This window comes from Alosa pseudoharengus, unplaced genomic scaffold (genome assembly GCF_046254945.1).
Source record: "Alosa pseudoharengus isolate Yale_2024_CS ecotype anadromous, Long Island Sound unplaced genomic scaffold, YU_APseudo_1.1 YU_APseudo_1.1_scf_9, whole genome shotgun sequence".
In the NCBI taxonomy this organism is placed as follows: domain Eukaryota; kingdom Metazoa; phylum Chordata; class Actinopteri; order Clupeiformes; family Clupeidae; genus Alosa; species Alosa pseudoharengus.
In genome coordinates this window covers 31100485-31124171 of record NW_027468881.1, presented here as the reverse complement: position 1 = coordinate 31124171, position 23687 = coordinate 31100485, and the positions used below count along the sequence as shown (strand labels likewise).

General features: G+C 43.0%; 1 protein-coding gene across 3 annotated transcripts in view; it reads right to left on the bottom strand.

The window, feature by feature from the left end:
* Positions 1-14664, bottom strand: part of flna (filamin A, alpha (actin binding protein 280)) — a 42466-nt gene extending 27802 nt beyond the window's left edge. For all 3 annotated transcript variants that reach the window (XM_076276965.1, XM_076276966.1, XM_076276967.1), the window contains exons 1-3: positions 14459-14664; positions 10595-11077; positions 457-711 (exon numbers count right to left, since the gene is read on the bottom strand). In XM_076276965.1, coding sequence (XP_076133080.1) covers positions 457-711; positions 10595-10970 — 631 coding nt within the window. In that variant the 5' untranslated portion in view covers positions 10971-11077; positions 14459-14664. The remainder of the gene's footprint in view (positions 1-456; positions 712-10594; positions 11078-14458) is intronic.
* Between the last annotated feature and the right edge of the window lie 9023 nt (positions 14665-23687).

Here is a 23687-nt window from a genome sequence, read left to right as displayed (position 1 = left end):
CTCTTACACACACACACATACATTCTCATTCCTTCCTCCCCTTGCCTTATTGATTTCTCTTTCCAGGTACCTTTCTTATGGCTTTCTCATTTACTCCCCACAAAATGCCAAATATCTCAAAAATGTAAACATCCCATCCTTCCATGTCCTCCCCTTTCTCTCCACCCTTTCAGGACTCTTTCACCATCTGCTCGGTTTATTGCACAGCCTGAGGCCACTGCCGCACCACCAAAACACCCTCCAGATTCCCTAACCTCCCCACCCCCACCCCCACCCAGCTCCTCCACCCTCCTCCTGCCCCTCACCCCCACCCAGCTCCCCCACACCCACCCAGCTCCTCCACCCTCCTCCTGCCCCTCACCCCCACCCAGCTCCTCCACCCTCCTCCTGCCCCCCACCCCCACCCTGCTCCACCACCCCACCCCACCCCACCCAGCTCCTCCACCCTCCCCTCACCTGGGGCGCAGCTGTCCACCAGAGCTCCGAGGGCGCGTCCGGACTGCCAGTCGCTGTGGAAGTTGGTGATGGGCAGCTCGGGCAGCTTGTTCTGGATCCAGCCCAGCAGCCTCTGCTTGGGAGTCTTCTGCCTGCCATCGTCCGCTGTCTCCTCGTCCTCGTCCCACATGGGCATGGAGATGGAGTAGTGCAGAATGAGCGTCCATATCAGGCCCAGGATCAGCTTTAGGTTACCGTCCACTATGGCTTTACTGTCTGTGGAGGGAGAGGGAGAGAGAGAGAGAGAGAGACAGAGATAGATAGAGAGAAATCAAAGAAAGAGACAAGGGGGATTAGTGGAGAATGTCAAGAAACAGCAGGATGGCAGGACTAGAAAGATTCTAACCTGAGAATACTTCCTGACTGTAAGGAAGGCCTTAAAATAGCCTAAGGGTCTTGGAGCATCTTATTTTTTAATGTCTTCGTAAAATTGCCCTACATGTTTTTAAATGAAGAGTACCAAGGAGTTTTTGCAAGACATGGTTTCAAAACAATCAGTTTTTTTAACTACATCCATTTGCAGAAATAAAACTTCCTACTGAGCTTATCCTTACTAAGTGCAGACTGTGAGCTGCCCGGGCCCTGTTTTTGTTCATTTGAGACATCATTCAAATGGGCAGATAGCTGGTAATCACGGGCTAAAGCTCCTGGCTTGAAATATGTGTTGTCTGGGTGTGGTCCACTGCAACATGCTGAGGCTTAAGTCCCAGCCTCACTCTTTCTTAGAAGAGAAAGCACTTTGTGTTGTGCAACACACACACACACACACACACACACACACACTTTTTGAGGAGCTACAATGCTGTGATCAGATGACCCCTTGGGTATAAGGTTATGACAGAAATGGGGAAGTGGGCTTCTCTCTCCATCTCCACCCAGCCACAGGCCTGCCACACCCTGCTTCGGCTGTGATCACACTTGAGCTCACACACACACACACACACACACACACACACACACACACACACACACACACACACACACACACACACACACACACACACACACACACACACACACACACACACACACACACACACACACACACACACACACACACACACACACACACACCCTAGCTCCCCCTCGGATATGCGCTATTACACTTACAGAAACAAGCGCAAACACGTAGACTCAAAAGTAAATGATAAATCTAAACAGCCATCTGTCCTAAAGACTTTTCTTTTCTTTTAAGGGATTTTTCGTTGTACAAGACTACAAGCAACAAGTGACAAGACAAGATGGCATTGTGTGAAGCATGCCTTCCTGTGAGCTACTTGTGAGTTTATTGTCAGTTAATAAAAGATACAACAGTTCAAGTGTGGAGCCCTGTGTCCAATGGGCAAAAACAGCCAATGAGAGCGGCTTTTCCTTTTTTGGGATGAAGGATCTTTAAACTGCGAGGACACATATGTGCATGTCCACACAAATTCATACCTATCCAGTCCTCACAGCTTAAAAAATAAATTCGAGCGAATGTGACATGGATTAAGCAACCCTTAGCAAACGCATCACTGGTTAATACCAGAGTTGCTCATCACACACACACACACACACACACACACACACACACACACACACACACACACACACACACACACACACACACACAGGAAGTACACAAACCCTCAAACATGTAAGAAATGGTCTGGGACTCTCTGTGGTGGTGATAAGAGATAGGGGTAGATAAACAAGACTGCTAGCTGCCTGCTTCTCTAAAACGAGTGCCTTTCTCAAACAGGGAGGGCGTGGTGGGTCAAGCCTCTTCCTCTTCCAGGCAGAAGCATGCTCAATTAAAGATGAAGTTTCAGATACTTTGATGTCCAAGGGAGCAAAGGGGTTTAGAGATTGTTCAGACTGTTCCCACTGATATTTATACTGCTGTAGGATACACTATTTCAACAGAATTTGAACAAGGAGGAATGTTTTCTCAGTTGAGATCTTAGTTTATTCCAATGGTTCCATGATGACTTACTCTTTACTGACAGAAGATGTAGAAAATCTAAACTGGATCTATATAATGAAAACTATTTTTTAAAGCAATTTTGTTACGAAACTGACATTTTGCCCGTTCCCCTCTTTCCAGTTTTCCAACATTTTCTCTTTTGACCATGTCAAATAATACGTTCGAGTCTCTCTGTGTTCTTTGTTTTTACAAAGAGTGGTTTATAAACCTCAAATCCCCCAAGTCTGCTGGTATTCGCCCTGGCTGCTGGCCGGGTGGCCATGTTAACCACGTCTGATTCTCCCACTCTGAGGCCAATCCAGAGCGCTGAGGACTCTGGGCACACATCTGGCCCTGATCTGGCCTGGGTTTGGCCCAGGTTCAGCCTCAGACCCAGCATCCGCTGCTATTTTGAAATGCACTGGAGATGTATTCAGTACATGTGGACTCATCTAGAAATTAATAGAAATTTGAACAAAAAACTCCAGGAAGTTGAGTACGAGTAATGAGTGTTCCTATGAATCAGGGACCAGCCCAGACAAAGCTAAATGTATACTTCTGGTTTAACTTTTCCAATCCAGTTCCCCAAAAGAAGCGGAATACCCCAGCTTTATTTACAGTATGTATCTAAAAGGGTTGCACTCGGCAACGAGGTAGGGAAGTTTGCACGCGTGCCACCAAACAGTGCGGTCACCACAGTAGACAGAATTGTGATGCCGTCACCGTGGCAACGGGGTGGCAACCACCGCCTGACTCACTTTCAGCATGCAAACGATACACAGCTTGCTACCCACTCTGATGGAAAAGCATACAAGTGAAAGGAGCATAGCGTGCCTATAGGCATCAGGTTAACCTATACACTCTCAAGTCCTCAACATGTCATACAGATACATGTCATTCATGTCATTCATACAGACAACTCTTGCAACACCTGGAGATATGACTGACCAGATGACAAATGCATGGATGTGCTGTGTTGCCATACTGTTGTGCAATGAACAGGTCAGAGCTTGCTTGAAGAATTATGAACACTTATTAGGAGCAGAGTGGAGCAAAACTTTTAAGGCGTGGTTGGCACCCATGAGTCAAATGTGAATCAACAGGTGAGTTGCACTGCTGAGGGAGGGAGAGAGAGAAAGAGAGAGGGAGAGAGAGAAAGAGAGAGAGAGAGAGAGAAAGAGAGAAATACTGCTTATCAGCCACTCACCATCCTTTGAGTCAAGAACACGGTGTCCCTAAATCATGCCAGAGCCAGAGTGTGGTTTCTCCAGTCCAGACGTGTGGCATTAAGTGACTACATCTTTGTGGTAAAAGGAGCTGCTGATTTATCATGGAGATTCAAGAACATCCATAAACATGTCTAGTTTATAGACGTCATATATCAAAGTAAGAACGAAAGCTTAATCTTTCATTCCAATAAGCTACAGATGTTGATAGTGAAAAAACACACACAACAGCAATGTAAGTAAGTAGTCTACAAGTATATGCATACATGAGTCCAACTCATAAGTACTAGAGACCATCTGACCATCTGGGCTGGATCTAGACCAGCCCTGATTTTGACCTGGATCAGATCTGGGTCGAATGAAGATTTAGATCCATGTCATACAGCAGGTGGATACATGGGTCTTTATATGTATGTATGTAATGTATTGGTATACACCGAGTTGGGTATGTATGCATACACTGTGTACATGAAGGGAGGGGTGGGGTGATGAGGTAATGGCGGGGGGGGGGGCAATATATATGGGTATGTATGTATATATACTGAGTGCATACGGTGGTGGTTGGGGTGAGGTGATGGGGGGGGGGGGGAAGCGGTGGGTTGTGACGCACGTCTCACTCTAGCAAACACACGAAACATGACAGGAATCCAAAGCAGCATTCCCACCACACTACCACCAAGCCCACGGAGTCTGACTCTGCCCTTTTTTGGACATGGACACTGACACAGCCTTTCCACCAGCAGTTTAAAAAGTCAAATTCCCAAAACATGATTGTCATCAGATCAGTAGCCGTGGTGTGTTTGTCTGTGTGAGAGAAAGAGAGGGAGTAAGTGAGAGAGACAGACAGACAGAAAGAGAGAAAAAGAGAGAGAGAGACAGAGAGAGAGAGAAAGGAGAGAGAGAGGAAAGGGTAGGGTGGGGTGGGGAGAAAGGGGGTGGGTGAGAGTTGGGTTTGGGCTGTTCTGGAACAACAGGGGATGGATGAGCCATTTCTATGGCTTGAGTCATCACCAGCGAGTGCAATAGGCGATCCCCCCAGGACAGATTCCCATAGCGCACTCTCTCTCTCTCTCTCTCTCTCTCTCTGGGCCATTAAACCAGTGACCTCTTTCACATCAGCAAGAACATCAACCCAAGGGACTGTGACACTGCAAAACCAGAGGCTCAAACATGATGAGGATACTCAGTTCAACCCATGTTCCCTGAGAACAGAAAAATCACCATTTCCAACTTTGTTACAGCTTCTTCTCCTCCTCCTCCGTCTCAGGGACTGGCCACCACCATGAAGATTACGATATGATTCAAATTAGGACTAATTAGCCAATGGTATGCCAAAGGGGTGAGCAAAATCATGCCATTGGTTTCAGAATTAGCACGTCAGCAGAAGTTGGAGCTGCACCTCGGCAGAGGAAGACACAGAGGAAATTGCACACATTCCAATAAGGACTTATCACCAAGTCCAGGGTTTGTGGTCTGGACTCCCCCCCCCCCCCCAAACCTCTCCCTCCCTCTCTCGCCCAACCACCCCCACGTGCGGTCATACACAGACACACCAACACCCACTAAACCATTAACCCACGTTCTGCCGTTCTGCACCCCAAGAGTACACAACGTACACACACACACACACACACACACACACACACACACACACACACACACACACAGACCTCTGAGTCAGTTAGAGAAAGAGGACCATGTCTACGCTATCTGAATGAAAGGTAGCCAGAGCATTACATCATTTTTTTTTGCCGTATTCGACCCAGCTGCTGCCATTGGATTCTCTTCCACAGGCACAGCCCTCGAAACACATTGCATCTGCGACGCTCCTAACATGCATGGTGCCGATCCAAAAGTGAGAGAACACAAAAAAAACAGAATGAACAAGGGGAAGGAGGGGATCGGTGGGGGTGGATTTCTAATAGAAGATTCCAGGAGCATGAACTTCTCCAGCAAACTTCCTTGCTCTTTCCTTTTCACTACTTCCAATTGTCCCTCCTCTTTTTTTATTTTCCTCCCTCCCGCCTCTCTTCTCCTTCCCTCCCTCCCTCCCTCTTCCCTTCTCTCTACCTCCCTCACTCACTTGCTCACTCTCTCGCTCACAAGCTGGAAATGTTCCCCTTGGTTTTTTAGCCTTAAAAGGGCAGAAGCAAACTTGATCCTGGCAGGCCACCCATTCCCCCGCTTGGAGGTTTCTGATTACAGCATAGAGAAGGAGGGAGGCAGGCTATGTGGGAGGGGAGAGGGGGGGAACAAAGGGGGGCTGAGAGAGAGAGAGAGAGAGAGAGAGAGAGAGAGAGGAGTGAAACACTGAAAACTGCTGTGCTGGGACTTTTGTAAAAGCCCATATTGACAGGGTCGGATTGTCATTTGGCTGCCTTAGTCCTGTTACTGGACCCAGACCAGACACATCAGGCTACCACAAGAAAGTGCAGCCACATCTACACACATAAAAAAAAACATCTTTTCTGCACACATCAGAAAATCTAAAACTTTTCGGAGTAACAGCACAACCATTCACCAGGCACTAACAGCCAGTGAATTAGCGGATACTTTGTCCACTCTGAAACTCCTCAGTACACTCTTAAATTCCTCTACAGCTCCACCCTTTGGCTGAATGAAAGGACAGCATAATGAGCCCAAGCAGAGAGAGGTCAAGAAAGAGAGAAATGAAGAGATGAACTGCAGAGAAAAGACATCAATAGAGAGAGAGAGAGAGAGAGAGAGTGAGTGTGTGTATGTGTGTTAATTATAGTTCTATATCATTCTGTGTCTAAGTTAATGATACAATGCAATGCAACAGCTTTCTACAGGCCTGCAGGCTAGTCACCACAACATATTGAACGAAGTTGCAACAAGATTTAATCAACAATGTTTACGGTGTGGCAAGAGCTTGGGGCCAAAAGCCCTTATCACAGATTCCTCATCATTCTATACGTTCCTCAGAAGACAGTGGCCACTGAGCATCTTACACAATAAAAGTCACTCACACACACACAGGCACGCACAATTCTCTGCCTGTCTCAACATCCTTACACCACGGGTAAAGCTATGAAGACACACCTATTACCTTGGTGTCCAGACTTGCTCAAACTTTCACTGTTACTCCATCTAACCCCACCCCACCCCACCCCCTGCCCTGCTGTCTTGCCTTGTTCACCAAGCAACCTACAACAGAGGACACTTACAACAAGGCTTCATGCGGCCACATATCAACCATGCTGAAACAAACCTAACAAGTTCTATCAACTGCAATTCCCTTTTCATCAGTGCCAAGGCTGTGGGATAAGTTAATTACGCGGAGGCACAACACAGTCAGGAAGAGCCATTTCCTGGCCTTGCCATCTGTTCATCCTGTCCCCTATCTCTCTCTCTCTCTCTCTCCCTCTCTGTCCTTCCAAGCCCTCGGCTATCTCTGTCTGTGCATCTGTCCATCTGTCTGTCTATTCACACATCTGTCAAGTTAGGGAAAGTTAAGAACCTGTTCCGAGTGCAAGAGGGCACTTATCTTCGTGAAAGAAAAATCAAAGGCCGCTGTGGTTTAAGCAGCTGTCGTCTTAATGGGCTACCGTGGCTGCTGGCTTAATAGGTTAACAACAAGAGATTTGAAACGACTAAATAGGTCATGTTATGTAAAATGTTAAATGACAGGGAACTCTGCTGAAATGGGAGGGGGAGGACCACCTTTTCACATAAGAAAGCATATCTTGGTGCTTTCCCCAATATCTTCACATGCACGCATACCTACCACACTAATGACATAACAGGATAAAACACTGCTGTTACTAAAGGTCTTTTCAATGCATCTCACACTTGTTATTAGACCGCTTTTCCACAGAGACCATTCCTTACACACAACTTGGTAGTTTAGAGGAAATCCTGGCATCTCTAACAAAGGCACTTGGGCAGGAACCTCCTAGGCGTACAAGAATGTGGCTATATAGCTCATGTAACCTACCATAAAGGGTGTGTGAGAGCAAAGAGTATGTTTTCTCTGTACATTAGCAGAGTTTGATAGAACATGAAGTACATCTATGATTACATTTTTTTAACGTCTTTTTTATGCCAAGGTACGGGGTCAAGATGTCCCTCTTTAAAAAATCCTTGCAAAAAATCCTATCAGAGGTATGCAGAAAAACAAGAGAAAATTTGAAGGGCACTCAGAGAGCACAGACCTCAAGCAAGGACAAATACCTTGCAATGATAACAAAATGAAAATACTTTGTGGATCTGCCCCATGATTCAGATCTGCTTCAAAATGTAATGGGTTCTTCCATGGCACATGCCACACCCTGCAACTAAGTTTCATAAAAATTGACCTGGTCATTTTTGCTGACAAACAGACAGACAAATGATGGCACCAAAAACATAATCTCCTTGGTATAGAAATAACTTCCACTGGGAAATATCTGCAATTAGTATTTCTCAAATTAACTTTTGGCACGGCTGTCTGAGCTACTGACAGCACAGGGATAAGATTAAAAACGTTGCATAGATAGGGTTTGATCCCTTGCTGAAAGGGCTCGGCTCATTAAGGAGCTACAAGGAGTGTGGAGCAAAGTTGACGAGCACCAGGTCCTTTCAACAACGTCGCTGCCTGACTAAAACAACTTCAAGGATGTTAATTCCAACTCTTGAGTTGAGCAACATATAGCGCAGCCACAGTTCTCTTGCGAGGCTCCCTTGTCAAGAATCGGAAGGCAACTTGGCTCTTTCTCAATCCCTTCCTCTGGGAAGGTGTGTGTGTGGGGGGGGGGGGGGGGGGGGGGGTTGACGCAATGCATTCTACAAACCTTCATTATATAGATATAAAACACTAGTTGCTGTGATGGAACGTGTCTCCGAGCAAGTTCTGTCCTGATTGGTGAGCCCACGAAGAGAGGGTGTGTGGAGAGATGAGGTGAGGAGGGAGTTGTGTTGGGGGGACTACTTTCTTTTTTGCTTATGGGACAGAAGTGCCATTTCTTCTTCCATTCAAACACACAACCACACACACACACACACATATACTACTACTTTTAAAGGTCTAGAAAAGAAATTCCACATCTCTGCACTGACTAACTGACTAACTCCTTCCAGGTGAACTCCTCTGTTCCACAACTCTATTTCAAGGCATGAAACACTGGGAAACATGTGGAGGAATGCAACAACACAAACCGCCTTGGATTTATCCAGGTTTTCTTCTAGTCCATTTCCGTGCACTGTAAATTCAGTTGGCCATTATACACAAACACACAGCCTAGGATGGCTTATAAAGTCCCAAGCTAGGTGCAGTCTTGCTGCTTGTGTAAAATAACATATTAATGGTAGATGCTGACTTTCCAGTGGCAGGAACGGGACAGACAGTGCCCTGGGAGCAAACCAGCTCCATGACTTTTTCATTGACTCATTTTTGGGGTATTCAAATTTGCATGTTATTTTTTAAGTATCTGTCTCTTCTCTCCAGTGATTGATATTCTGCATATAGATGCCTTTCTCTTAAAGGTATGTCTATATGTGACCATAATGTAGACATGAGCACTACAAAGGCAGGTGAGTAGCCCTAACTCTGAGTTTATCTCTGCACAGGCACTTTTGGTCTTTTACTACCCCCAGAGACAGTAGCAGTAAAAAGGGAAGAATAAACACTAATGAAGATTACTTTAAAACTGATGAGTGATTGATACCAGCGCACAATACAGCGGATTATCTACAACATCCTTTGACTGTTGCTGGGTGTTGGGCCGTACATGTTTGGACCAACATGCCCTGGTGAGTCTGTCTCAGCTTGAACGCCTCCCCAGAGGCATCGCTTTAAGAATGTGCGATCGCCCTTAGACAACGGTAATGCTTAAATTTTTCCATTGTGAGGATGAACAATGATTGTATGCTGTTGCTTTGCAGAATAAGGCGTTCACTTTGTTCCAGCTACTGTGGTGATCTGTGCTGACGAACTCTCCCTCCACATAGCCATAGCATAATGTTCCATAGACGACCTAGCCGAACAACTTTAATCTTTCAGAAATCCGTCAGAAAGGTTTTACATGGATATTACATATGTAACATTACAACAGCCTGCCTGTGTCCTCTAGCATTGCAAAATAGCTAACAAAGAAACGTTCCCTTTCCCCACCCTTAATTAAGAAACTTCACAAGTTCACAAAAGCCCTGAGGCAATAGTTCTAAAAAGTTGCGCTTCGAGATGTAACTGATCAACCCGATGACAACTGTTTGAGCTTGAGAAACAAACGCTTCTATTGACAAGTTACGTTTCCCTACTTCCCTCCCTGCCAGGCCAAAAAAAGTTCAATCTCTGCAAGCAATAAGCCCCTGGACCAGAAGTTACACATGGTCCTTTCTCATTCGTTGTTGCATAGAAATACAACGCCCGGGGCTCAAGAAACGCTGAAGTAACAGGCCCCTGCGTCCGCTTTACGACATTGGAGCAGCTAGAATACGGTGTACGTTAAAATCCTGCAAGACGTAAGATAAACCCATACGTTCGACCCATTTTGTCCACCAGGACGCATTCCACTTTACCGTATTATACTTTTTTGTAAAAATTGGGAAACTGTTGAATAATTTTGTCCAAAACGCATGTCCAATCTGCCTTTGATATAGTCTATTATTCAGCAACTCAGCCTACTCAGTGGTTTTACAATAGCCTAACTTTGCATCCATAACTTTTCCCCTCATACCACGGCCTGGGACCCTGCTGTGCAGAACACACGGATCAATGACAATTGGGCATGCTCCAGGTGCAGCTCAGTGACATTAATCAGCATCCTTGTTAAAAACAGATTATGGATCTTGAACTCAAAAAGGAGGTCCGAATAGGGAATACGAGATTTCGGATGCAACATATAGCGCTGAGTTAATTCGTCTAAGTGACGTGTGAGCTACAAAAGAAAGGGAAAATCAACAAAGAATGAGTCAGACGGACACCCACCTATGGAAACAAGTTTGATATTCTCCCTGTCCAGGAATTCTAACGCCACCGAGACGTTCTCCAACTGCATCTGCCTGAACGTCGGGCGCTGGTTGTACTTGCGGAACATCTTCTTCTGGCTGAGCACCTCAAGGAGCCCTATCAGCCGGAGCCCATCACTCAGATCAGTCTGCAAGTTCGCGATTCTCTTATTCACACATTTAAGATGTTCGTTGCACCATCGCGTAAAGGTGTTTTGCTGAATTTTCTTCCATGGTGCGTCCTCGGCTAGATCCTTCTCCGTGGCTGGCATGTCGGCGTCCTTCTCTTGAGCTGAGTTGGATACGGGAGCGGCGGCCGCGCTCGACTGGTGGAGGCGTGGGTGTTGACTACTCATTTTTATTGACTCTGGTCTCCCTCACTAGTTCGCTGTCTAGCTTTTAAGGGTGGAGTCTTGCGGGATTTTACAATTCCTTGGTTCTTCTTTGTAGCGTTTTTGTTTGACTGGAGAGAGAAAGAGACATATGTAAATGTTAGTATTAGACAGTGTCAAAATGTGAGATTGACTGTGTAAACACGAACTCCGTTATGTTATGCCTTGGTCACCTTTACATGTCGACCCCAAAAAATATTATAAGCATAACTGACAGCATACTTTCAACAACTTTAGACTGTGCCCAGTGGCTCAGCTTTTGGGACTACAGATAGGTGATTATTAGCTGATTTACATTTAAGTATCACAGACCTGCTTTGTTCATAAAAAATACCACTGACATCTTTTTTATATAGATAATTTGAATTAGAGAAGATCTTAAAGGATTATTATATAGGCTATTAATATGCTAAGTGGCATTTGCACAAACAGTCATCGGAGGAGCTGCTTCGCCTATGTTACACAACTCCAACACTGGAACATTTAGGTTGACTGATTGCCAAGGTGTCCGAGTAAATATTTGTGAATTCTCCTCATAAACAAATCGTCAGCTGGAAATCTATACTCTTGGGGAAAACACCAAGTCCAAAACATTACAGCTAAAGTTTTACCACAAAATTCTCAGATCTGTGAGCGGTGATAAAAACTGCTATTTATAAATAGTTATCCTATTTTGTAACTTGTCAAAGTGTTTTTCTGAGGACGTGTGACTCTCTCACTTCTATTTCTTGTCATGTTGCCTACTATCCCCAAAGGAATCCTGCCCATTCTCATTACAGCGTTTGCAAAAAAACATGTGCTTGTTTAAAGCTCTGCATTTAAACCCACTCCTAAGTGTCTCGATGGACCATTCCAGTACTGTCAGAGCTGCTCAATTCAGCTAATTGTCCAAAGGGAATGCAAGTTTAGTCAGGCGTGTCTATGTGTCTAGACAGCCCCCTCCTCTTTGTTTCTTTGTTTGGTTGGAAAAATAAGGGGGGGGGGGGGCAATAGAAATGCTTATAATCAAATGTCTTGGTACCTATGGTGGATGTCATAAAGATTCTTGGCAAGATAACTGGAGTGGTGTTTCACCCTTAAAGTGGGAGAAACTTAATAGAAGGAAGCAATTTAACAAATTTAATAGGAATGAGGAGAAACATTAAATACTAGCTTTACTAAATAAGGCCACTCTGTCAAAAGCTTGTGTGAGGACGCAGTCCATAAAGAATGTTTTTCTTTTGGCCTTTTTTCAGCTCCCGAGTCTGTATGAGAATCTAAGGAATGCCTACGTCTGACCACCAAATGATGACCCCCAACCTCTAAATATGAGGGTCAGGCACACCCCTACCCCCCAGACACACACAGACATACCACACCTCTCTCTCTCTCTCTCACTCTCACTCACACACACACACACACACACACACAGCCAATCATTCTAGAACACGACATTTTCATTCATTCAACCATTCATTCATTCATTCATTCACTAATTTTACCTACTATCTAAAATATCTCCTTGTCAACAGTTGTACCAAAAATGAGAAAGCTATATAACAACGTCTGTTGGTGCACAGTTTTTACAAAGAATGTCTGGCATGTGCGATAAAGTCGTTCGGCCTGGAATTAAACCAGTGAAACTTAAGTCATGGCACAACAGGGGATGCTGGACCCGTATTCATTATTCGATGACGTGCTGCGTAACTATTGCGCACAGCTTGGACTTTGGCGCTCCCTGGAGGATGTTTTTATACAACATGGGAGGATGGCCAAGGTTTTTGGACATGTCTCCTCCCCCACCCAAAAAATGTAATCGCCTTTAGTATGAACCGAGTCAAATAAATTCTCTTGTGCATACCTCGGCATGATGATTCAAATTACACTCTAACACAATGTCTGACCTAACTTTCAAAAAATTCACACCACTGTCCACATATAATCCAGCTTTGAAAAATGGGTCATAGTCCTCTGAAAACCCCTACCACTGTAAAACAATGTGATGGATCCCACTGGCAAACTACCCAGTCCGCAATTATGCGCATTATCTTTAATATTTGCCACAGATGTTGCTATATTAACAAAGGTGTAAGCCAATGCCGTATTGGAGCTTCATACATTTCGCGACTGAAGACGAGGGAGGGTTGCAGACATGTTGCTGATGATGCCATGCACAGAACAATAACCGACACCCTTACAGCGAAGAGCGGAAAAGATTGAGGCACTTTGGTTAACCGACCTCCTTGGCAGCGCTCAACCACAGGACATGTTCTTCTCACTGGCAGTGAAAAACACTGATTAGGCTCCGCAACATTTTTATTAAGCCAGATGTTTTCTCGCTGCACTTTCCAGCCTACATTTTCTTCCAATTTGAAGAACAAATATTGTATACGACAATGGTTTACACAAGTAATTCAGCTTCAAGTCAGCTCAATAGCCTAGTAAACTTATGATCACCAAAACTAACCTCCTAAAACCGCTGTTGTTAGCAAGCTCATATAGGCTACGTATAGGTTACATTTAGTTTAAAACTAAAATTATTTAGTTAAATCATTTAGTAAATTATTTACGAAGTGTGTCAGAAATGTCTAACGGGAAATCGAGGTAGTGGACTATACTAGACTAGGTTACAACCCATTCTGGTGCAGCATCTCCATTGATCGTGGGGGGGCGCGCGCAACTATCCCATCCCCGTTCAGACAGGGAGAGGACTTTTCCATATTTTGCCTTATTTGGTGTGGACTCCTTGATTAGATTATACGATTGATGCGTTTAAAATCCCACAGAGCATCGGGTGGTTCATGCAGACAGTCACAATGTACAGTGGAAATAGAGTCAGTGGAATTATACTCTAAATGACCCATAGGCTGTACTACACCAATAATTTGGTCAATGCCATGCTGTTCAATCACTTGGCCAATACGCATTAAAACTCAGATCAGTTAAGTATAAACACTTAAATGTATTACGATTCATGTATTCAGTTAACACGCTCAAATTTATAACAGAAGGTTACCCACTCGTAGACTTGGTCTACACCCAGAGCATAATCTCAAAGATTAACATTTTTATGAAAACGCCAAGCTAAGCAAGACTTTGATTCACTGTAAACATCAACAGACCCCAACAAGGGCTGTAGATCTGCATATCCATTCCTTAAAAGAGTTACAAAAACTGCACAATGCCATATGACAGCTTTGGGCATCTCTTTGCAAGCTACCATCCAAAGAATTAGACAACAGGTTAGGTCTCTAACTTTAGGGTTAAAACTACAACGATAGGTCGACTAAATCAGCGTCTCTCACATTATCAATAATATTATTACGCTCACGTATTGAATCAATAGGCTACAGATAGTCCGCAGCACTGTACAACTTTACATGCAAGCAAACCTCAGATCCACACAACGCAATGACACAGCTCATAAAACCCCAACTAAGCTTGAAAAGAGAAAAAAAAGTTGCGAAACTCACCGTTTCAGTTCGCTACGACTTACTGGCACTGTGGATAGCTTTCAACAGTCGCTTCTACTCCTCTCTGACTGCGCGTGAAGCTCCGGCAAAATGTAAGCAGCTATCACTGTACCTCCCTCCCGGGCGAGCCTCCCTCGGGGAAAATGTTTGTGTTCTGTTGAACTCAAGAAAGAACAAGAGTGACACCACTTGGTCTTTTCTATCTCTCCCCCCTCTCTCTCGTGTGTGTCCCTGTTGCAAGAGCCTTAATTGGTAAAGTATAAAGGGGGGTTGAAGGGGGGGGGGGGGGGGGTGCTTTCTTCTCTGTTTGGTGAGTGTGTTTCAGAAAAGGCTGACGTTATACCGGCGACCGCGCCTCAGATTTTAAAGGTATGATGTCAGCGTGCTCACTGCGCCTGTAGGCTAATCTGTCCGTGCGGGATGTTTGAGTAGTTTTTGAGTTGTCCACACAAGTCAAGCTCTGTGTTGCAACCCTGTTAAGTCAAGTCAACATTTGACCTCTTGTGTTATGGCACTTTCGTGCATTGCTGCGAGTGCCGAATGTAAACGCCAGGAGCCACAACAACACAACAACAACAAACTGCAAAGCGCGACTATAATTAGGGACAGAGTAAGGAATCTCTGCGGTTACAATAATTATTCAATTAGCCAGTGAAATAGATTACTGAATCTGTTTTTGATGATGATAAAGATGATGATGAAGATGATGATTATCTATCTATCTATCTATCTATATTTCTATCTATCTATCTATCTATCTACAGTATCTATCTATAATTATTTTGAATAGCCTTAAAGTGTAAGAAAAATTCTTAAAGTGAACCCGTCAATTCAAAATGAAAATGAAATTAAATGAAAAATCATTCGAAATACTCATCATCCTGTCAAAATGTATTAAGGCCTTTTCAGTGCTTTAAAGAAGGCCCTGATGCAGTTGTAGAGTCAATGCAGATATCAAATTCTCTAACCTTTTATTCTTGACCCCTAAATCATGATGCAAGGCCAATTATTCATTCATAAATCATACTGTTAAGTATTATTTACTTTACAAGCTAGTCAAATACAGCCAAGAGTAGGCTACTTGCTTATCTAATCCAAGTATAAACACGTTGGGGGTGCAATGACAAAAAGAGAATGGAAGATAGCCTAGTGAGGTTTTCCATTGGATACTTGGTGAAGAGCCCTGGTATGGGTTGGGCTAATTTGCACTCATAAAAGCAGATACCTTTTTAACACCATGGTTCGTTGTCTTAATATTCATTGCAGATCATATTCCTTTGTGTTCTGTTGGTTTGGTAAAGACAGGACCAATTCAACCAAACCTGGGCAAACAGATTAACTCTGAGGTTTGAGTGTGTCTGAGAAATTAAGAGAGACAGAGAGAGGGGACAAATCAGGATAACTTCTTAATAGTTGACCTGCTGGACAGGGTGATCATCAATGAAAGTGCTGTGCGTCAGGCACGGCACCTAGTTAAAGTCCTCATAAAACTGGATAGTGGATCGCTGAACATCCAGAGAGTATTAGACCAATAGCTGGATGCCATCACGTGTCCTCAGCACATTTTAAAGGAAAAGAGCATTGTTTTATTGCAAGAACTGAATGTTTTTTTGTCAGCGTTCCCTACTGGTGCAATGGAAAAAAGGTCCTTGATTGGCAAGCTCATCTGAAAATATGTCATGGTCTTCATGTGCTGATTAGTCTCAGAAGTATTAGAGTGTGTTGCCCTCTAAAATGACCTGCCCTGACGTGTTTATGTTTTGTTCATAATAATAATCATGCTTTGTATTGGCAACATTGCTAGTCCAACCTCTGGCCATGGAGAGAAAGCCCCACGAAAAATGCTTGCAAGCTCCTGAACTCCTGAATATCAATCACACATTTGATGCACTTCTTGAGTGTTTTTCAACAATAATTAGTTTTTCCCCCCAGTGTTTCATCCTAGTGTTCTTAATTTATTTTAGTTATAACAATAGTATTGCCTTTGTTTTACTAGGACAACTAAGCAGCTCTTTTTTGAGAGAATTACCTCTTACGAGGGCTGGGAATTTTCGATACAGTTATTATTACTGATATCATGACTTTGATACAGGTACCTATACGATACATTTTTCCAATACCAATTAATCAAATTAATTTCAGCAACAAAAAAATAAAAAACACATTAGCCTACGGTACAGATTTTTTGTTTTATTTTTAGCTGCTTTGATTTTGAACACTTAAAGCTGTCTTAACATAAAGATGAACAGGGACAGAGGCTTATGAAGAAAAAGGCAGTTTCTCACTCAATCAGAGCTTTTCAGTGCCTTAAAAGTGTCAAGTTTGAGTACCAAGCCTTGCTTCTTATCCTGAGAGAACTGACCCAGGTTTGTCACTAAACCATGCTATTCCCCTCTGACTATGAGCATCAGTTTTGTTGTTGTTGGGGTTTTTTGTTTGTAAAGTTCTCAAACATGTTTATACAGGGCACAACACACCGGAACTCATCATTTGTTAGCTACGTCATCAGAGTTGTGTTTATAAGGGGCAGCCTTAATTGCAATTCCTTAGAATGTAACAGAAATGCCGAACAATAACAAATGCTCTGTGCTTTGGCCTTTTGTTTCTGCTCAAGACACACTGGTATGTGAACACATGTACGATGGAAAGTTATGTCAAAGGCAAGCAATAGTCTACTTCACAGAATGTGAAAAATAGGAAAATGCCGTCATTTGGATTCCAGATTTAAGCTAGTAAAATATTGAGTTGTGTTTTTATGACCATTAAAGTCAAAATTAGCTCAGTCACAAACTGAGATAAAAGTAAAGCAGGGGGAGCATGAGAGAGAGAGGGAGAGAGACAGAGAGACAGAGAGAGGAGGGTATAGAGGACCAGTTCCTCAAAGTTATAATGTTACTCCACTTTATTCAGAAAGTCTCTCTTCAAAGTCAAAGTCTGTTTTATTGTCAATTTCTTCACATGCCAAGACATACAAAGAGATCGAAATTATGTTTCTCACTATCCCACGGTGGAGACAAGACATATTTTACCAATTTAAGTCCACAGACAAACATGACATTCAAGTAAACAATAAAAAGTAAATAAGAAGGCACATACAGTGAAGAAATAAGAGCAGCAAAATTGGGTTGAAATTGTGCAATTGTGCATAGACAGTCAATATAATAGTGCAAAAGTCAGGCCAATAAATGGTTTTACCTACAGTAAATAAGCTCTTTACCTTGTCCCTGTGTGTGTTTCGTTATTGTTAGAGCATAGTGATGGTCAGAGATTCTGATTTTTTACATCCTCTCAATCCATTGATACTGGCTTGGTTCATTCCTGCATGCCTTTAAAATGAGTTTCTCCGACCTTTTTTGCACAGTAGGTTTCTCACTGATTTTGTATAATCACAGAGAAGACACGACTGGATCAGGATTCAAGGCAAATTAAACGTCATTGTGGAAGTAAAAGTTGTAGATTGATTGATTGATTGATTGATTTATAGTAACATGAGGAGATTGCATATTTATATAATAAAACATATTTCAAATATGATTATAATTTTAAGGTATTCTCTTATTCTCACACATGGAATGTTATATTCAGGTGGTTCCCTAGAGTCATGAAATGTTCCAAAGCCAGTGTAACATCCTGAGGGAAGTCCAGAGTGGGTAGTGTCATGGAGAATTGTGTGCCAAACCAGAGTGATCTGCTTTTGTTCAGCCTGTTATGTGGACAGGAAGTCCCAGTGACAGATATAGTCCTGTTTCCATGGAATTAAACATGGCCACACACAGAAGAGTTAAAAGAAAGAGCTAAGGAACGAAACAGTCAAAACAGCTTGAAGGAGGCATGGATTCATTACGTCCATATTCATATTTCAATTCATAATCCTATCCTTGTGACAAAGCCTTGTCTTGTCAGGTAAATACATTTTTGATTCTCAAATCAAGTCAGTTAACACACACAAACACACATGTATGACCGATAAAGAAGTAAGAATAGTTCTAATGCTGTGCTCATTGTTACTTAAAAACCAGGACTGTCTGAGAACGTTATGAAGATACTGTACATCATAAATAATGACCAAACAATACAAATAGTTGCATTCTTTATTTTTTATACAATAAGAACTTAATGCAACAAAAGTCAATATCCCTTTATTTATTTATTTTTAAGTATATTATTTGGGACATTTTTGACTTTATTGTGATAGGACAGTTTAGAGATTGACAGAAAGCGAGTGATAGAGAGATGAGGTGGGGTCGGGGAATGACCCGGGATGGACTCTAACCAAGATCCCCGTTTGTGGAGAGATGTCCTGCCATTCTTCAGAGATGTATTTTCATCTGCTCTTTGCTTTGCTATTTTATTAGATTCAAGTTTGGTGACATACATGGCCAAGTATTTTTTTCTTTAGAAACTGTAAGGGTCCTAATTCCCAGGCTGATGATAATTCTTTCAATCATCAGCTATCTGCTTTGTGGAAGTGTGTGCCTATTGTGTGCCTACTGTCAAATGCTTGTCACATGTCCACAGGAGAAGTTAACTAGGTCCAGGGAATGTAATCAAATGTATACATTGTCATGTCTTGATTGATTCACTCTAATGGTCTCACTACAACAATGGTCTCAGTCTCATCAACAACTCATCATGTGATCCCTATATAGTGAGTGGTTCTTACAAAACTCTTGCATGATTTTGCCAGTGTGTTTTGGATTGTTATCATGCTGAAATATTCTTATTGTGCCAAGCCTCTGAAGACTGGGAGACATCTTATCAGCCAGTATTTTGGCATCCACATGCATTTGTGATCATGCCATCTATAAAAGTCATATCCCAAAATGAAAATTAGCCTGCTGGCTAACACTGGCACATTTACAGAAATGTTGATTAATGTGCACTGTCCTTTAAATAAATAAATGAAAATGAAATGAAATGCAGCCCCAAATGACACCCTCCCATCTCCATATAACTCTCTCAACATTATGCTTTCACTGTGGTAGTCCTGGCCAGGTTCACACCAACTAGATCCCAATCAGACCGCAAGATTAAACTTTGCTAAAGAACGTGTAAGATGGCCTGGACCCGATGAATTTCGGGAGCACATTCTTTGGTCAGATAGACCAAGATAAATGTGTTTGACTCAGATAAGGTCCAGCATGTTTGGCACGAACCTGGCCAAGGCTGCCACAGATGCTACACAGTCTCGACAGTAAGGCACACCTGCAATACCTGTGAAGCACATAACACCTGACTTACAGTATTCACTTACAGACACACTCACCCACACACTCACACCTGCAGACACTCAGACAGATAAGTCTGAGCACCTGAAGGCGAGGGGGAGCAGAGGACTCTGTACCATCTGTTGGTGTTTGGGAGGAAACCATTGAGCTGTGACTCATGGTCTAGTCACAGGGCCTAGGACTGTGTAATGCCCCCACTGGCTGCTCCACGCTGCGCAAGCACAGCCTTTGTTCTCCCGTGGGTCATGCTCAGAGAAACAGCCCCAAATCACTGTGAAGTCGTCACAGATGGGGAGGGCTCCCGTTACTCTGAGTCAGACTCTGTGTGTGTGTGTGTGCGTGTGTGAGCATTTGTGTGAGAGTGTAGGAATGTGTGTGTACGTGTGTGTGTGTGTGCTGTGTGAGCATGTGTGTGTGCGTGTGTATGTGAGTGTAGGAGTGTATGTGTGTGTATGTATGTGTAGGTGTGTGTGTGTGTGTGTGTGTGTGTGTGTGTCAGTAGACACTCTCCAGCCATGCCCCAGATCAAACATGGAGCCTGAGACGTCTGACGTCAGCGTCACCCCTCCAGGTGGGAAAAGAGCCAGCAGAACAGATCAAGGGTTTTGGCATCTGAGGAATGTTGGTTTCAGGTGTGTTGGAACCACTTTTATGGAAACAGTCTTATTTGGCTTTGGGATTAAGTATATCTGGGGATGTAATGTTTTTGTTTTTAATGTCAGCGTAAACAACACTACTTGGTGTATATATGTGGTGCTGTTGTTCTTAATGAAATGCTCATGTGAATTCTTGTTTTGTTCACACATAATCATATTTTGTCTGGAGGATTGAATTACTGTAATTTGAGGCTGAGCAGAAGTGAATTTAAAATAAATTAGCTAGACACCTTTTGCTGCTATATCATTGTGTGGTGAGCAGGAAAATCAGATGTTTTCAAGGTGATAATTTCGCATCTGTTCTGGATTATTTGAATCTGGCATCCAACAGACTGAGATGATTCAAAAGGTTTTCTATGCAAAAAGATTGAGCACTCTCTCTGTGGATGATGTACATTTCTACATTTCACTCTTAAAACAAATGTGTTGTCCTTATCTGGGCACAGATATGTGTTAAAAAAACAATGCAAGTTGTGTTATTTTCAAGACATATTGTGAAACAAATAAAAAAGGGAAACAACACAAACTGTGTTGTCCCTATCTGGACATAGTGATGTGTTAAAACCAATGCAAGTTCTGTTGTTTTCTACACTGGTTTTAAGAGTATACCTACATTTGATATTTTCTGTCACTGACAAACTAACAATCAGACCAAACTAAGACAATTGAATCAGCTTACAAATTATCTAAAACAATACTAGACAGTACTAACCCAAAGAGACTGTCAAATAAAGACATGAAGTGTGTGAAAGAAAGAAAGAGAAATAATGAAAGTGGAAACAAAGACAGAGAGAGAGAGGACTGAGTGTGTGTGTCCTGGAGTGATTCCCAGATCTCCAGTAATGTTGCTATGTTCCTGTTGAGTAGTGGGAAAGGTGGTGGAGGATGAGTGTGTGTGTGTGTGTGTGTGTGTGTGTGTTTGTATGTGTCTGTGTGTGTGTGTGTCAGTGTGTGTGTGTGTGTGTGTGTGTGTGTGTGTGTGTGTGTGTGTGTGTGTGTGTGTGTGTGTGTGATAGAGAGTGAGTGAGTGAATGAGTGAGTGAGTGAGTGTTTGGATGCAATAATCACATGGAATTAAATAGGTTATATAGCTATAGAGTTGGTGGGTATAAGAGATACTTGTCAGAAGTATACTTACAGTATAGGCAAGACAAATTGATTCATTGATAGCTGAGGTGTGTGTGTGTGTGTGTGTGTGTGTGTGTGTGTGTGTGTGTGTGTGTGTGTGTGTGTGTGTGTGTGTGTGTGTGTGTGTGTGTGTGGGTGGGTGGGTGGGTGGTTGTAGGTGGGTGGGTATGTGTGTGTGTGTGTGTGTGTGTGTGTGTGTGTGTGTGTGTGTGTGTGTGTGTGTCCAGACTGATTCATGATGCCTTTAAAAGGTAACCTCCACAGTAGTATGAATCAGAGCCCAAAAATCTCTCAGCAACTACTGGTCATCTCCGGCGTTGCTAACATCCAGACACCCTCTGCCTCATTCACTCATACACACTGACACACACTCACAAACTGTGGGGACTCCGATCTCCTCTAACTCATTGAATGTGTCATGTCGACCAAACAGTTATCTGTTTGCAGAGAATCTCTCTTTAAGTCACCAGAAGAAGCACTCAGCTGGGAAGACCTTGAAGAAACACAGACACATGGGCATCCAGAGATACACACACAATCACTCATATTCGTGTGAAGAAACATGGCACACACACACACACACAGGCATAGATGCATGCATACATACACACACTCACACTCACACACACACTTGCTTGCCCTTTTCCTTGTCTCTACAAACACTGCCATGTATGGTAAGCCCTCTCTCTCTCTATTTCTCTCTCTCTCTCTCTCTCTCTCTCTCTCTCATACACACACTTTTATCTCTATCTCTCTTTCTCTCTGTCTCTGTCTCTTTCTCTCTCGTTCTCTCTCTAAACTGAGCACACAGGCAAGCCAAAAGTCCAAACTGAAAAAAAAAATCTAATGTTAGATATCCCAGGTGGCCCTTGTAACTTTCTCCCCCTTGAGACCTCTTCAACAGATACCCCATTTGGAGGTCAGTCAGTGAAGCGAGGGTTACATCGACGTAGACATCTGTGAACCCTTACGTCACCAGCCCAGGGAAAAGGCTGAAGAACGGTGTTTCTGTGATTATCCCTAATCTCACACAAACACACGTTCCTCTCAAGCCAAGCTCAGATTGTCCTATAGATAAACTTCGGATCGAGGAGGCTGGCTTCCTCCTTCCCTCACTCCCTCCCTCCCTCACTAGCTCGCTCTGTCCTTCGCTCACGGTGCCTTTTGAGTGTCGCAACACTGGGGCGGTGTGAGGTGTCATCGTGATCATTCACGCTCTCGGAAATGACAAGTGACGAGACTGGGAGTCGGCGTGCCAGAGGCAAAAGCAAAGAAGCAACTGACATGAAGAATGAGCCATAAAAAAAGCTACCATAGTTTCCTGGAATGTCGGCACATAAAATGCAAGGTTTAATGTTGTTAAAGTTAATTTACACACAGACAGAGACTGTAACTGTAAGGTTGGAACAGAGCGATGTTTGATGTCTCCCTTGTGGAACTGGCAAACAAGAAGCAGTATTGTTCTGAGCTGAGGTCTGGGATGTTGTGTGTTATGAAAAGTTAACATGCCGCTTTATGCCGTTGTACATAACCAGTTTTAAGCGAGGCATGATGCCACTTGTTTCTATCTAGGTCTGAGGAGCAGGATCAGCAAACTAATTTCATTTAGGGAAAAAGCAATGTTGAACTATGGGGCCTTATAAGAAAAAACACCAATTGTAATAACCGCAGCAATAATAATCCTTCTAGAAACAACAGGGCTGATGCACTTCTGGTGCTCAGGCCCTAACTATACAGCATGGAAATACCTAATGAATAACTAATGATGTAAATGTCTTAGTCTTGACACGGAATGTAATACTGTGCATGTGTTTTCATCCTGTTATCAAATATGGGAAATCACCAGAGAAGCATTAGAGAAAGCTTTAAATTGTGCTACTAGCAGAGCCGGACAGTAACGGAGTACATTTACTTGAGTACAGTACTTGAGTACAATTTTGAGGGATCTGTACTTTACTCGAGTATCATTTTTGGGGAGTACTCATGACTTTACTCAAGTACATTTGAGAGGCAAATATTGTACTCTTTACTCCACTACATTTCTACCCATAACCGTGAGTACCAGTTACTTAAAAAAAAAGGAAAAAAGAAAAATCTCAGAAACCCTATAACAAAATAGTATTTTGTATTTGAAATACATATTTTAAATACATGTATTAGAAATACTGCCCATCCCTGGCAACATGGTAAAAAGATGAAAATGACTTGATTTTACTT